This window comes from Diabrotica virgifera, chromosome 3 (assembly GCF_917563875.1).
Source record: "Diabrotica virgifera virgifera chromosome 3, PGI_DIABVI_V3a".
Lineage (NCBI taxonomy): Eukaryota > Metazoa > Arthropoda > Insecta > Coleoptera > Chrysomelidae > Diabrotica > Diabrotica virgifera.
In genome coordinates, this window is record NC_065445.1 from 68,536,542 (window position 1) to 68,553,516 (window position 16,975).

The following is a 16,975-nucleotide window of genomic DNA, read 5'->3' on the forward strand; positions in this document are numbered from 1 at the left end:
AAGAAATATTGGGTGGAGAGAAGCAGAAAGACTAGCTACTGACCGAAAGGCATGGAGACGTCTGATTTCTCCACTTACCTCGACACCGTAAGGTACAAGAGGATGACTTGAGTAAGTAAGTAACTTAAAATAGACAGTTAGTTTCGTTTTGCTTCAGAGTTGTGCAGGCAGCTCTACTGAAGAAGTCTGTACGACAGAGACAGCTGTCTAGAGATTTTGCATCGCCTCCGATTCAAAAGGAAAACTAAACTGTCTTTTTCATTTCTATCTTTACTCAGATTTGAGTACTAGGAACTTTCTTTCTGATCTTTTCCTGGACGAATGAAAGCGGAATGTGACTGCATATTATACAGTCCTTTTCGTTTTGTATATTCGTCGTCTATTTTTCTTATAAATTGTAAAAGAAAGACATTAAGGATGTACCAGAAAGAGATTAAAACAAGGAAAGTTTTCAGATTTAAATAATTATTTGTTATTTTAATTTTTATTTTAATAGTGATTTTTTTATCTTATAGACTTTTCGCTTTTCTATTAAAGTTACCATTAGCATTGGCTATGAGCAGATGTGCTTGGTTGTAGAGCAACTTCTGTCAAATTAAGTTTTAAACCTCACAACAAAAAATAAATCACTATTTTTACTAGACCGTTGCGTTGCGATATCTATTATTTTGTTCCGATAGTTAAATTTACAAATATTTCAGGAGATTTATTTTTATCACTGATATAGGCCACAAAATTATGATATTTGATAAATATAATAAAAAATTCTTTATTAAAAGTAAAATTCACATTTGTAAGCTTTATACAGAATCATTTCAGGTATCTTCAAGAAGGAATAAATCTTAATATAAAGTTCAGAAAACTTTAATAGGGACGACTCCGGGTATTCTTGAAAAGAACTAAAACATAACAACAAAATTTTAACACATTATTGTACAAAAAACTTCGTATTATTAACATTTACAACATAAAAATATACACATTAACTATTATATTTTATGAGAATCAACTACAATTTTAATTAAAAAAATAAGTCGTTTACTGTAAAAAAATGTATTTTATACGGCTAAATTGTCATTTTGATTGAGTATGTAACTACACCGATGAAATCTCCATACAAAAAGGAATCAGACAAGGTTGCATTTTGTCGCCAACATTGTTCAATGTTAACTCGGACCAGTTAAAATGCACTTGAGTTAGCCATAACATGGAATAAAAATCAACGGGGAACTACTTAATGTGAACTCTTTTGAAAGGTCTCCGAATCACCTGTGAAACGATTATTGAATTATTTAAATATTTATTTCTACAAGGTTGACCAAAACTCTTTATTTGTTATTGCAATTAACTTATAATAAATATTTAGTAATATACAGGAAAATTATAAGAAATATTGCAATTGGCGACAGCAAGAATGATGCAATCAAAAAGACGGATAGTATATTATGTATCTCCTAATGTAATTTAGTTTAGTGATTGAATATTTATTGTAATTATATTTTACTTAAGTAAATAATTTTGGTTAACCCTGTAGAAATAAATATTTTAGGGCTAGTTGTTCAATCAATGGTTAACTCATGGATTAAGTAAACCATGATTAAATTTAATTCGAAGATTATTTCTAATTAAGTTGTTCAATGCAGGTTAACTTTCGGATTTATTAAACTCAAATACTAAAGCAGTAACAATGTTGCCAGTTATTAATTAACGACTTGGAACAAATTTTATCGTGAAAATTGTACCGAAAAATGTGTTCCGTGGTATAAACGATGGTGTTCATGACTTTTGACGCAGTGGAGCCCCCATGTCAGTGATTATTTTCGTGTTTTAAATTTAAATTTCAAAAAATGGAATAAAATAATAAAAGAAAGATCTGCGAGCTTTACGGCAGATGAAGAAGAAATATTAATATCTTTTGTTAAAAAATATAAACATATTCTCGAGAATAAGAAAGTGATGCAGTTACAAATTCCGAGAAAATGAAAATCTGGGAAAAAATAGCCCAATAGGCCAAACTAGTTTGTCCTGAAATCGGGTTTGGACGGTAACATTATATATTTTTAATGAACTATTATATTTATTATTTATTGACGAACCGAAGTCCATTAGTACATAATACAATTAAAATGTCACACGAACTAGAAAAACAATTCAAAATAAGATCTAGTACAAAATTGGTAAATACATAATAAACAATAATAAAATTACTTGCTCTCATTTAACAATTGAGAGCTAGTCCTATAATATAAAGTAATAAAATCTAAATATCTAAAACATTTTGAAATTGACAAATATGTACAACTTATCTTAGAACAAAGACAATAACAGTAATTGACAAATCAGTCCTGAAATTAAAACATTAATTTAAATATAAATCTCATTGTGTGGAAAACGCAGTAAAGTCGTTCATAAAAAAATCAATATGCGGAGATAATGTGTTTGCTAATTTAATAGTTTTACAGAAATAGGAACTTGAACCATAGTTTGTACGGTTAATGACTTCGTGGAAGGTGGTCAAAGAATGGGTGGTTCTTGAAGGTACACGTAGACCAATTTTATTTAAGAGTGAGATACAGAATTTATGACCATGAATTAAGTTATATAAGAAGCAAAGATCTTTATGTTGACAACGACTCTGTAATGAGTCAAGTCGAATAATTTGCAGTATAAGGACTCATAACTTTGACCAGTAAAATGCATCTTATAAGCATAATAACGTAAGAATTTACGCTAAACTTGTTCGATTTTATTAATGTGACAATTATATTGAGGTGACCAAACACATGATGCATAATCTAAATGTGGTCTAACCAAAGAACAATAAAGAAGTTTTAAAGAACGACCAGTCGTAAAGTCATAGCTACATCTTTTAACAAAGCCAAGCATCTTTCATGACTTAGAAACCATGCTATTAATGTGTAGGTTGAAATTCAAGTTAGTATCAAGAATAACACCCAGATCTATAACTGAGTCAACTAATTGTAACCTAGTGTCCCGTATATAGTAAGAACTATTCTCAAAGTTTCTCAGTCGAGTAAAAGTTATAGCATGGCATTTGTTTGCATTTAAGTCCATACTTATTTGTAGGAAGAGCTATCCTGTCTCTTATACGATCAACAATCATAAAAACTGTTTCCTTTGGTAAACGGAATCTATTCAAAAACTCATTATCTGACCACTTATGAAAATAGTTTTATTTTACTCGAAAAACAGGATTTTTTCGTAGAGGAAAAAATATTAACAACAGCTAAGACCTCTTCGTCTTCTGTGATATCTCCATCTTCAAAATCAAAGACACCATTATTAGCAATAGCCATAACTATTAATATGTAGACACGAAATTATAATAGATTATTTTAAATCTTATCTACGATTCAAAAGTAGCAATAACAATGCAATGTACACTCGGGTGTAAAATTAACCGGACACCTTAAAAATGGGTAATTTTTGATGTCTCGCAATTCCTAAACCTGTTGTCCGATTTGAGCGATTTTTTAATATGTTATAGCCTTATTATTCAACAATATCGTTCCAATAAAATTGTTGCTAAACAGGTAAATTTTCATTGTATACCGGGTGTACCAATGAAACTGTGTTTTCTTCTCAAACTTCGCATCGCCCTGTGGAGTATTCTAACATTTACAAAATACTCAAATTTAAACCCAAATATAGCCTCATGTTTTCTCAACAATCTGTTTTTTGAGTCATTCGCTTATGTTGGACCGTTAAAAAGTTAGGTACTTTAACAGTTAGCCATGTTTTTTATCAAAACAGTATGTTTTTAAATAAGCATGGCAAACTTTATGGAGTTATTTTACATGAAAAAATAATGACAGTTTGCTTTATAAACCTATGTCCGCAAATGCTTAATTTTTTCTTATAAACTGACGATTTATTTATTGCTTTAAACCGGTTGAGATATGCAAATGAAATTTGGTGGGTTTTAAGACGTAGTTATTATACAACTTTTGACATACAAGTTAGAATTTAATATTCACCATTGGCGCGCATACGGGTAATATGAGCTGTCATATTACCCGTATGCGCGCCAATGGTGAATATTAAATTCTTAGTTGTATGTCAAAAATGTGCAATAACTACGTCTTAAAACCCACCAAATTTCATTTGCATATCTCAACCGGTTTTAAAGCAATAAATAAATCATCAGTTTGTAAGAAAAATTTCAACACCCCCTATCTCAGAAAAAAAGCATTTGCGGACATACCGTTTATAAAGCAAACTATCATTATTTTTTCATGCAGAATTACCCTTTAAAGGTTGTCATACTTATTTAAAAAGACCCTGTATTGATGAAAAACATGGCTAGTTGTTAAATTACCTAACTTTTTAATGGTCCAATGTACGCGAATGAACCAAAAAGCAAAATGTTTAGAAAACATGAGGCTGTAGTTAAATTTCAATTTCAGTATTTTGTAAATGCTAGAATATTCCACAGGGTGATGCGAAGTTTAAGAAAAAACACAGTTTCATTGGTACACCTCGTATACAATGAAAATTTACCTGTTTAGCAACAATATTATTAAAACGGTATTGTTAAAGAATAAAGCTATAACATATTAAAAAATCACTTAAATCGGACAACAGGTTTAGGAATTGCGAGACATCAAAAATTACCCATTTTTAAGGTGTCCGGTTAATTTTGCACCCGAGTGTATTATAGTGCAATAACTATGGTTGTTTTAATCTGGAATTTTCTTGACAATATTTAATTTAAAACCAGAAAATAAGGTTACAAATCTCTAGTTAACACCGTTAATCCTTCGTTTTTGGGCGATTAAGATAATCTCTGGTTAACAGATGGTTAAGTGTTAAACTTGCATTGAACAACGCAATATTACGTTTAACTGAAGATTATTTTTAATCTGAAGATAATCTCCAATTGAAGAATCAGGACTAATGATATATTGCTGAAAAGCCGATTAGGAGACCTTTCAAATGAGGTTTCCCATAAACTAGGTTTGTATTTTAAAAAATCGTCGATTACGTCATTACGCGAACACCAATGCCGTAATCTCCAACACATAATATAGCAATTGATGGCCAATTAAAAATTAAAATTGACGTGTTTTAAATTTTTTTACAAGACGTCTATTTTTAAAATATTGAATTTATTCCATAGTTTTTCGTCATCTTTAACTGCATAATTTTGGTTAACCCTGTAGAAATAAATAATCGAATAATACATGATTGCAAAGCCGATTAGAAGACCTTTCAAATGTGGTTCCCGTGAACTGGGTTTGTATTTTAAAAAATCTTCGAGTACGTCAATACGCGAACACTGATGACGTAATGTTCAACATATAGATAGCAAGATTTTTTTGCTAGTCGTCTATTTCTGAAATAATGAATTGATTTCACACTTTTGCATCATACTGCATAAAGTGCTTATTGAAAATGTCAAATAGTCGAAACGTTTAAACATTAATAAAGTGTTTTATTAACCCAGGAATTAAAAAGTTTCTATTTACAAATTCTCACGGTCAGGAAACAACAAAAAATTCGTTAAAAAGTGTATAATAAAATGGTTTTTCTAGGACCGTTTAATAACATGCTCCTTAATCACTATTTTTGAATAGATGATAACACCTATTACTTTACCCGTGAGTAATAGTTCATTACTCACGGGTTTAACTAATCAACTTATGCATGCCTAGTGACATATGTGACAGATATTAAGGTCGAAACAGGCTGTCATCAGGGGCGTAACAGAGGCCCCCAAGCATGAAGCTTGCGGGGGGGGGGGGCAGTATGTCAGGGGCCCCATCTTGTCGTCTAATATATGTAAAAATGTGTTATTGTTATATTATTTTGCGCATACAACGCAACGTTTTTTAAGCAATGTAGTATTGAAAATGAAGTTGCCCATCAGATAGATACAATGTATCGTATGTATATATTAATAAAATTGTAGATATATTCGCTCACAGTAGTGCACGAAGAAAGTTGTTCATCTCATAGAATAATACTATGTAATAATGTAGTCGTCTATTAATTTTCTTTCTATTTTATTCTATACCAATAAAGATGAAAAATGTAAGTTGTCATAAATAGTGCATGAATACACTAATAGCTCAGTAAATGACCATTTTGGAGTATAATTATCAGCGTCACGACGTATTTGCTTGGGTATTTGGATTTAGATTCTACTTATCCTCCACTTCAAAGTTGGAGTTGTGTCGTTGGTTGCTTTGGTTTTACTTTGGGGGTGAAAGTCACCTCTTTTCGGAGGTGAAAAATATACGTTTAAAATAAGTCCGAAAATGGATAAATGGACTAATTATAAGCAACTTTTGTTCTATAGAACTTCTTTATCTAAGTCAATACTTTTCAAGTGACTTGCGAGTGAAAATTTTTATTTTTCAACAAACGTATTCAGGATAAATTTCGCAAATAACTCAAAAAAATAAATATTTTATCGAATTAAGTATTATCGAAAAATTATCGAAAAAATATTTTAGCAAAAATATAGCTTAGAAAAAACAAAAAAAAAATGGTGTACCTATTCATGAAGTCTATCGACACAGTAAAAGGAAAGTTGTAGCTCATGAAAAATTGTTCTTATTCGTTCAATTTCAGCAACAAACAACAACGTAAAATAACCAACAAACAAAGCACTTTTCGGGGAAAACTTTTTTTGTTGTTTAAAAAAGAGCTTTATTTTTATTTTTTATAGCATTTTATAGCAAGCTTCTAGCATCAAAACTAAGTGAGTCAAGCTCAAAATAAAATTTGCCCCTTTTTTGCAAAAAAAAACATGAAGATCTCCCCCTAAGTTGGATCGGTTCGAAGTTCTTATTTTTGAAAAAGATTGGTTTTATAGTAGTTTTTTTTTTGAAAAAATCTCAAAGAGTAAAGAAATGTAGGTTTTGCTTTTATAAATATTTTGGTTTTATTTTGTTTTTCTGTAAGACAAAAATTGGTTCTGTAAGACATGGCAGTTCAAAATTTGCATACACTTGTAATTAGTGACTCGTCAGAGCCCTTTCAAATAAAACCCATTCAAAAATATGCACTTTGAACCGGTGAAACTTACAGGTCATATAAAAAAAATTAAGTAATTTGTAAAGCGGTATTGATTAGTTTCATTTGGGTTAGACTGGGCGAGTTGATAGGGATTTTCACATTTTTTACCAAAAAATGCTTCAACTGTATTTTGAGCGGAACTCGCTTAGTATTGATAATAGAAATTTTTAAGAGTAAAAACAAAAAATTTAAAGAGTAAAAACCTAAAACTTTTTTAAACGCTTTAAAAAAGTTTTAATTAGTTTTCCCCGAAAAGTGCTTAATTTTTGGTTATTTCACGCTGAAATATTCGACTGGGAATTTGACAAAAAAGAACAATTTTTCATGAGATACAAATTTGCATTTACTTGGTCGATAAACTTCATTTTTGTATAAGCTACATTTTTTAGAGTTTTTTATATCGCTTTCAATTACAAAAAAAATGGCGGATTTTTGAAAAAAAACTTTGTTGACTTTTTTTTAATGTAACAAACAGTATATTTTTTTGTACATTGAAAGAATGGTCATTCGCCTATCCAGCGATATAAAGTTTTTTAAAATCGGTTGTCAAATGACTGAGTAATTAATTTTTAAAATGAGAGGTGCAACGTGGATATCACATAACTAAATAACATAACTAAGCAAATTGATATTATGTTATGTGATTTCCACATTGCATCTCTCATTTTAAAAATTAATTGCTGTCATTTGACAACCGCTTTTAAAAAACTTTATATCGCTGGATAGGTAAATGACCGTTCTTTCAATTTACAAAAAAAAATATACTGGGTGTTTCAATAAAAAAGTCAACAACGTTTTTTTTAATCCGCCATTTTTTATTTAAAAGCGATATAAAAAATTCAATCCATTCAAACAAAACTTTTACGAAAATAAAACATTTCAGCGAAAACTGCATATTTCTATCTTGAGTCGTTTAGAAGTTATAGGCAGTTAAAATGGGGGGAAATATAAGTGGACACCCGGTATTATGAAACCTGTCGGAGAAACACAAAGTATTTCCTATATTACACCTGACGGAAATTACCTTAAGTAGGTCTCATTCTTCGGGATTTTATGAAGCTCGTCTCTTTATGGAAACTTTACCCCTGGCTAAGTATGAAGTATAGATCCTCACTTTGGCTCCATCGGATTTCTTAACCCAAATTGCATCGTTACCAATGGCAGAAATGTTGGCTGGAAACTTGTGCATATCACGACCTACAACACAATCAACATATTTTAAATTTGTTGTAGTAGTCTGGGCAGATTTATCGGAGAATAGGCCATTTTTGGGAAAAGCTATTTACGAGCAATGTTATTGCTGGAATCGAATCTTATGATTGTATATATTAATAATATAGATATGCAAAGTCCGCAGATAGTGTGCTACTTTTTTATAAACAAAATGGCGCCAGAAAATCGTGTTTTTTCAATTTTTGCTCTATAACTCCAAAGATTTTAACTTTACAACAAAAGCACCCAAATAAAAATTCACCGTAATTAAATTCTGCATAGAAACGTGTTTTACCCGATTTACTTCGACGAAAATTTTCCCCGGAAAATGCGGGTTTTTCCAACAAAATCTTTAATTTTCAACTAAAATTTTAGATAGGTAATTGTTTATCAATAATTAAATAACTTGGTGATATAAAAGCTCTTTATATATAGATTATAATTCCAAAATTCCAAAAGTTGCCTTTTGGCAACTTTTCGCTAAAATCCTGATGATCAAAAGGCGTTCCCACCTGAGCATCAACAAACGCCTCTCTTGAGCTTAATAGAAAAGAATAAAGCAAGAGGCAAAAATGGCTGCTGGGAAATTGACCATCGAGCTATTCCAGGTCAAATCAACACACTTTGAATTAATTTCTTTCCTGACCTATTTAGATTTTGTTAAAATTTAGAGTACTCATAGTGGATGATTAGGTGAAGAAAAATTCAAAATTTTAAATTTTATCTCAAGCCGTTTCCGAACTATGGTTATGTAAAGTTTTCCAAAAAATTCCAAAACACCATTACCACACTTTGAGTGTTGAAGAAGGTGTTGAAGAAGGTTGTAGAAGCTGTACTAATTAAGCTAGAATGCTGGGAGAGGTGTCATTTTGCAGCATTTTTAAATCTCTTTACAGTGATATATACAGCATGATGTTATGATAAACAAATTTTTCCACAAGGAAAAATTTCCTGTAGCTGGCTGTATACCATTAATTACAAGTAAAATTTAATAAAAAATTTTTGGCTTGGTAAAAGGTATATTAGTTTAAAAAGCCCCTATAGGGCTGCAAACATATAAACAAAACGTTTTCGCTCTGTAACAAGAGCATCATCAGTGTTACAAGAACATGATGAGCCAACCAAAAAATACAAAGGTCAAAGCCTTTCAAAAACAGACTAAAAGTCTTATATAGATGCCAACATGGCAAAATCCAAAGGATGGATAAAATTCCTAGGGCAACATATGACTCCCACACGTGGTAAGTGGGTCAATAGGTAACATTAGGTCATTATGTTACAAGAGGTGAGAGGCAACTCAGACTTACAACTAAGAATTTTATATTCACCATTGGCGTGCATACGGGTAATATGACTGGGTAATATGACCCGTATGCACGCCAATGGTAAGTATACAATTCTTAGTTGTATGTCAAAAAACGCGCAATAACTACCTCTTAAAACCTTCTAAATTTCATTTGCATACCTCAACCGGTTTTAGAGTAATAAATAAATAATCAGTTTGTAAGAAAAAATTCAACATCCCGTATCTAGAAAATGAAGCAATTGCGGACATATGTTTATAAAGCAAACGGTCATTATTTTTTCATGCAGAATTACCATTTAAAGTTTATCGCACTTATTTAGAAACATCCTGTATTGATGAAGAGCGTTGCTAGTTGTTAAAGTACCTAACTTTTTTATTATCCAACATAAGCGAATGAATCAAAAAGCAAAATATTAAGAAAGCCTAAGGCTACAGTTGAGTTTTAATTTCAATATTTTATATGGGCTGGAATATTCCACGGGGTGTTCCGAACTTTGAGGAAAAAACACACAATCATTACTACACCCGGTATACAATGACACTTACCTGTTTAGCAACAATATTATTAAAACGATATTGTTGAATAATAAAGCTATAATTATAACATATTAAAAAAATCACTAAAATCGGAAAACGGGTTTAGGAAATACGAGACATCAAAAATGTCCCATTTTTAAGGTGATGCGTTAATTTTGATGCTTAGCGTATGATGATTTGTTACAGAAATAGGTTTATGTTCATGAATTGTTCTTCCATCGTCTTCACACCTACTATAGTATCCCGAAATGTTCTGCGTAAAATAAAAACTATGATAATGTACGCAATTTTTATTTATTTTTATTTTTATTTATCCGCATCAACAACTCGGGTTATTAGCGGTACATTTATAATACAAAATAGATAGAGCAAAAGATACATTTTTAGAATATAAGAATGACAAAAATATGGAAATTATTTAGAGTTTACAAAGAAAAAAAAATTAATCATAATTTGTTATACAGTTTACAATGATTTACAAAAGATAGAACTTCATTGAATTTTGTGACCAGTGCTTCTTTCAGGCTGTTGGGTATCTTGAATATCGTTTTCGCTGAAGTGTACTCTGGACATTCTATTATTATATGGTTAACTGTGAGAGGTATTTGGCATCTTTGGCACATTGGTCGCGGTTCTTTGGAGATTACGTAGCTGTGGGTAAGTCATGTGTGTCCAAGCCGGAGTCTGCTGATAATTACTTGGTCTTTTCTTTTTGGTGGCATAGGAAGATTTTTTGAAGATACGTCTGGTTTAATGGTTTTCAGATTTATGTTTGTTTGATCCCATATTTCTTGCCAGATTTTGTTTACATGATTCTTGAATAACGATTTAGTGTCAGAGATTGGTATGCCTGCTGTAGTCGGAATGTTCACATTGTTTATCGCTTCGAACGCTGTTTTGTCTGCTAACTCATTACCAGTTATTCCTACATGGGATGGGACCCACATAAATGAGATGGTGTTCACAGAAAATTGGAGCTGATGCAACGCGTCTTTAATTAGAAATAGATTGATGTGGGTAGGATAAACATGTTTGATGGCCTGTAAAGAACTTAGTGAATCTGATAATATTAGTATTTGGTTTTCATTTGTATTTTTACAATGATTTAGTGCGTCAAGTATTCCTTGAAGTTCTGCGGTATAAATACTGCAGCCATCAGATAATCTAGTGGCGGAAATTACGTTTTCTGATACAGTAGCAGCAGCTATTCCGTTGCAACTTTTGGAGGCATCGGTAAAGAAAAGTTTGTAAGAAGAGTATTTGAGTAAATTTGTATGATAATGAAGCCTGATCTCAGCAGAGGGGTGTGAATGTTTGTTAGAATTATGTAAGGAGAGGTCTACTATTGGTAAAGAAACTGTCCAGGGGGGTGTCTGATATTTTTTTATGGATGCTAAGGTGTTTTGATTGATGCTATACGGTAATCGTTTAATGCGTTCGTAAAATGGTATTGCCTTGGTGGTGTAATTTCTGTATTGTTCTGGTGGTTCTTCCGATACTAAACTTGCGAGAAAGGTATTTTCCTTTGCGCTTAGAATTTTTGAAATGTAGCATAGTGATAGGTATTGTCTTCTGAGGTATAATGGTATTTCTCCTGCTAGAACTTGAAGGCTTCTTATTGGAGTAGTTCTAAAGGCTCCAAAGATTAGTCGTAGAGATGTGGTTTGAATGATATCCAGTTTTTTTAGTTGATTTTTGTTTGCTGTTTCATAACACATGCATCCGTAGTCGAGCTTGCTTCTTATTAATGTTTGATATAGCTTTAGGAGAATTCTAGTGTCTGAACCCCATTTATGATTGGATAACACTCTTAGTAAATTTATTCGTTGTTGACAGGATTGAATTAAATTGTTGATATGTGAAGTCCATGTGAGTTGTGAGTCAAATACTATACCTAAAAATTTGATTTCACGGACTTGTTTCAGAGAATATCCATTTAGACACAGGTTTAAGTTGTATTCCTCTCTTCTTTTGTCAAAGATTATTACTTTAATCTTCTCAGTTGAAAATGTTAAACCAGTCTCTAAAGACCACTTTTCCAGGCTGTTTAATGTTCTTTGTAGAATTGCCTAGCTAAACCTATATTTTTACTTTTAACATATATTACTAGATCATCAGCATAAATACTAGCTTTTACAGGAAGCTCTATGTAGTTTGTTATATTATTAATTGCGATTAAGAATAATATTGGGCTTACGGCCGATCCTTGAGGAATTCCATTATGGAGTGATTTCGATGTTGATATGAATCCATTGGTTTTTACTTGTATGGACCTGTTTTGAAGAAAATTTTTGGTAAAAGCGAGAAACTTACCATCTATTTTCCAGTCTTTCATCATTTTGAGAATATAATGCGTCCATGTCGTGTCGAAAGCTTTTTTAATGTCAAAAAATATTGCGATTACTTTTTGTTGTTTTGTAAATGCTTTATGAATTTCGGATTCTAGTGCGACAATGTCACAAACCATACATACTCATAGACGTTTCACGTAAATTGTCAAGGTCAAGACAGCAAATTAGTTACCATTCCAATCCAGAGATGTCGCTGTCAGTCAATTCTCTTGTCATATTTAACAACTGACAGTTGACAATTAAATTAATTTGTTATTTACTTTTTATTTTACAGTTTGTGGCTTAAATGTTTTATTATAGTGGTGTTACGTTTTTAATTAGATTTAATCATAATTTTAATCAATTGTATTAACCTCCTCTCCGTTTTTGTGAGTAGAATTTTTAGTTTACATTGATCATCCCGTGTTGTGTTTCTCCACATTTAAAAAACAATATAATATATCCTGAAACAGTTTATTCCAATAGACAAGTGTGTCATCAACATTTCGGGCCTATATATTTTGGAAGTTTGTAAAAGATTATAAGGTATTTATCTAAACAATCATCCTACAAGATTCTTTCAAAAATTTTCATTCAACTCAATATTACATATCAGTGCTTTCACGTGACACATGGCAGTATAGCATTTTTAAAACAAATTGGAACATTTGAAGTTTTCAGTAAAACATTGAATTGTCTTTCTGTTGTTTTAATTTCCTGCGAAATTTCATCAAAAATCCCGCAAGATTTATAATTTGAAATTCCCACATAACTAAAATTTGTCAATTTAGTTCCCATTCCAATCAAGAGATGGCGTTAATTCGATCCGAAAGATTAACATGGTCGTGAAACGTCTATGAGTATGTATGGTTTGTGGACAATGTTATCAGTTGTCGATCAGTCTGAACGGTATCCGCTTTGTATTGGAGTAAAAAGGTTTCTGTTTTCCAAGTGCCATTTCAGTATTTTACTTAATATTCTCTCCATTGCTTTGCATATATTACTGGTGAGCGATATTGGGCGATATGAGGATGGTAAGTTTTTTGGCTTATTCATTTTTAAAAATGGAATTATAATTGCTTGACGCCATATTGAAGGGAACTTTTTATTTGTGTAAATATTGTTAAAGATGTCGACTAAAATTTTCTTTGCCGATTCCGGTAATTTCTCAATAAATATAGTTGGAATATCATCAGGTCCTGGAGAAGTTTTTTTAGCATTACTTAGGCTTTCGTTAAGCTCGTCTAGTGTAATAGGCATATTGAGAGGGCATAAAATATCTTCTACTTCGATTTGTGACAATTCGGATTTTTCTTTGTGTTTTAAGAAAATAGAGTTATATTGGTCATTGCTTGAATGTAATTGATAGTGATCCGCTAAGATTTCTACAATTTCTAGTTTATTTGAAGTAATTAAGTTATCTGTAGTAATGGTGTCGATATGATTAACTTTGTTTGAGCCTTTTATTTTCCTTATTTTCTGCCATATATCACTTATTGATGTAGATGAATTTATTGACGAGACATAATCGGCCCAGCTTTCTTTCTTAGATTTTTTGATTAGAAATCTGGATCTGGCTCTTAAGGCTCTAAATCTAGCTAAGTTGACTTCGGAATTGTGTTTTTTAAATATATTAAATGAGTGTTTTGTTTGTTTCACAGAAGTCTCTATTTCGATATTCCACCAGGGTATGGGTGTTTTAGTGGTAGCTTTAGTTTTTCCAATCGCTTCTCTTGCTGAATCAACTATAACATTATTAAAATTTGTTATTGTTGTGTCCACGTCTTCTAATATTTTGAAGTCTTCCATTCGTGCAGTTACTAAACTAATGTACTTTTCCCAATCTGCTGACTTTAATTTCCATGTTTCATATGGTTTTGTATTAATGTTTGCGTCTTTAATATGAGTGATTAAAATTGGTAGATGGTCGCTGTCATATAAGTGTGAAAGCCTATTCCACTCAAGTAGTGGTGCTAAAGTTGAATAGCTGAGGGATAAATCAATGGTTGAAAACGTGCCATTGTATGCGTTGAAACGGGTAGGCATTCCCGTATTTAATAGTACTAGTTTGAGGTTGTTAATTATTTCCAATAGAGTTTTGCCATTTTTGTCAGTTTTTTCAGATCCCCAAGATTCGTTATGACAGTTTGTGTCAGCCAAAATTAATTTAGGAGATGGAATTTGTTCTATCACTTTCTGTAGTTCTAGGAGTATGGATTCGTCTGGATGTGGTAGATATATACTGCAAATGTTGATTTTAAAATGATGAAGTACTGACACTGCAACCGCTTCTAAATTTGTGTTTATCGGAATTTCTTTGGACTCGACAGTAGATTTCACAAAGATACCTACACCACCGCTAGCTATATGCTGCACCAGTCTACATTTAGTGTAAGATGTATAGTTTTTTAAATTTACTTTATTATTAGGAAGTCGCGTTTCTTGTTAACACATTACTAAAGGTGAAAATTCATTGATTAGTATTTTTAAGTTTTCGATATGGCTGTAGAAGTCATTTAAATTCCATTGAACTATGAATTTGTTATTGAATAGGGTTACAGTCGCTTTCTTCCTCAGTAACAGAAGAGTAGTTGTCTGTTCCGTTTATCTTTTTTAAAATCCTTGAAATGTTGTTTTTAAGGCGTCGGTCGTTTGCGTTTGCGTGCACCATTTGTAATTCAGCGCTAAGTCCTTCTAGGTCACTAGTATAATCCTTTGCTATTGTTTCAGGCAATTTGGAGCCTATAGCATTTGTAATATACTCACATAGTTCTGTATATTTTAGTGGGTAAGGAGTAGTGGCTGACGATAAAATGGCTTCTATAGGTTTCATTGAGGTTTCGATGTTAAATGCTTTTTTTATTCTTTTGGGTGCAGATTGCTTTGTAGCTGGAAGTATTATTTTTTGATTTTCTGACTCTATTATTTCAGGAGATGTTGAAATTTGTCTTTTGATAGAAGAATGTGCTACTATGTTGGTAGTATTAGATGATGATTCAGATAGGTTTTGTGAGTTGGAGGAGGTACTTGGTGGTGGGTTGGTTATAGAAGTAGGAGGAGTACTGGATTGATGAGCAGTTGGAGACTCTGATATAATTGATTTTTGATTTATTGGATAATTTTCTGTTTCAGAAATATTAACATTCATAGGTTGAGATACATGGTCAAGATTTTGTTCATTAATTGATTCAGTAGTGCAGTTTTCATCTTTATGCCCTGTGGTATTACATTTAGAGCAATTTAGACCATCTAAGGAAAGATACATTCTGTAAGGGGTATTGTCGTGAGATATTAGAAGTGAATTTGGGATAGAATTATTAATTGTTGGAGCAACAAATACTTGACGCCTAAAGCTCAATATATGACTGTATTCAGACTCAGGCATGCCAACTTTTAATAATGTTATTTTAGACACTGCAGTAAGCTCCAATTTTTTGAGCTCTTGACACCTGATATCACTAGTCGGCTTGCAGGGGTAATTAATCTTCTGATCTCTATGTCGTTTCCTTGTATTGAAACGAATTTGTGATTATGTAGTAAATTTTCTACGATTGTGGTGTTACTAAGATAGATGCATACTCGGTTGTTTGAGATTCTGGACGCGAAGATGATATTTTTTGGTTGTACTAAAGTTCCTATTGCTGTTATGTATTCATGTATTTTTATGTCTGGTACAGATGACAAAACGACTGCTTGTTGCTTGGTGGAGAAGTTAAAATTGGTTACGGCGTTGGAATAAGTAATTGTTGAAGATGTTGAAGAGGTAGTTGGTGTTGATAGTAGTTTGGTATGAGTTAAATTATTGCTATCCATTTTTAATTTTTGCTTTCTTCATTTGAAGGAAATTTTCTAGAGCCGCTCCTGACTTAATGTAATTAAGCCGGTTTTCGGCGTTTTTATTTTAAATAAAAATGGATTTTCTGTTGGTTAGGTTTCAGCAATATTCTTTAAGAAATGGTTTGATATGGCGAAATGAAAATTGTACTTACAATTTTTCTTCTCTGTACTTAGAAGCCACTTTAAACTTCACTCTTATTACAAACTTGTTTTCTAATTATTGGTATAAACCAACAAAAAACACGTTTAATCGGAGCTGAAATGTATCGATACTTTTATAACGAGTTCCAAGGCCGGAGTCCTGTACGCAATTTTTTCTATAATTGTATAATAAAAAAATTTAAACAAACCTTCTACAAATACCGACTGTCCCCTATGATACCATCTTTTTTCATACAATAACTTTCCATCTTCTATTCTTGTTTCTATTGAAGTTGCTTCAGACGTGGGAGTCACAGGAAGATTCTTGGAAAAAAAATAATATAAAATTAATAATATTAACTTTAACCATAATAACCAATTTAACCATATTAACTTTTTAGTCTTTATTAAATTACAAATTTTGTCTACAATAAGAAGACATAGGTAATCCAAAATATACTGATCAAATGATTTACTGCCTAAATTTTCTTTTATGCATCCAAATTTGGACAGATTGAGGAAACTCCTACAAGAAACAAAAATTGAAGGTGGATGTTGGGAATTTCTC

General features: G+C 31.7%; 1 protein-coding gene across 1 annotated transcript in view; it reads right to left on the reverse strand.

Moving 5' to 3' along the window:
- Positions 1–753: 753 nt before the first annotated feature.
- LOC126881111 (sin3 histone deacetylase corepressor complex component SDS3) overlaps positions 754–16,975 on the reverse strand; it is a 28,795-nt gene continuing 12,573 nt past the window's right edge. The window contains exons 4-6 of the mRNA XM_050645157.1: positions 16,617–16,731; positions 8,069–8,241; positions 754–899 (exon numbers count right to left, since the gene is read on the reverse strand). Of these exons, the coding sequence (XP_050501114.1) occupies positions 8,096–8,241; positions 16,617–16,731 (261 nt within the window). The 3' untranslated portion in view covers positions 754–899; positions 8,069–8,095. The remainder of the gene's footprint in view (positions 900–8,068; positions 8,242–16,616; positions 16,732–16,975) is intronic.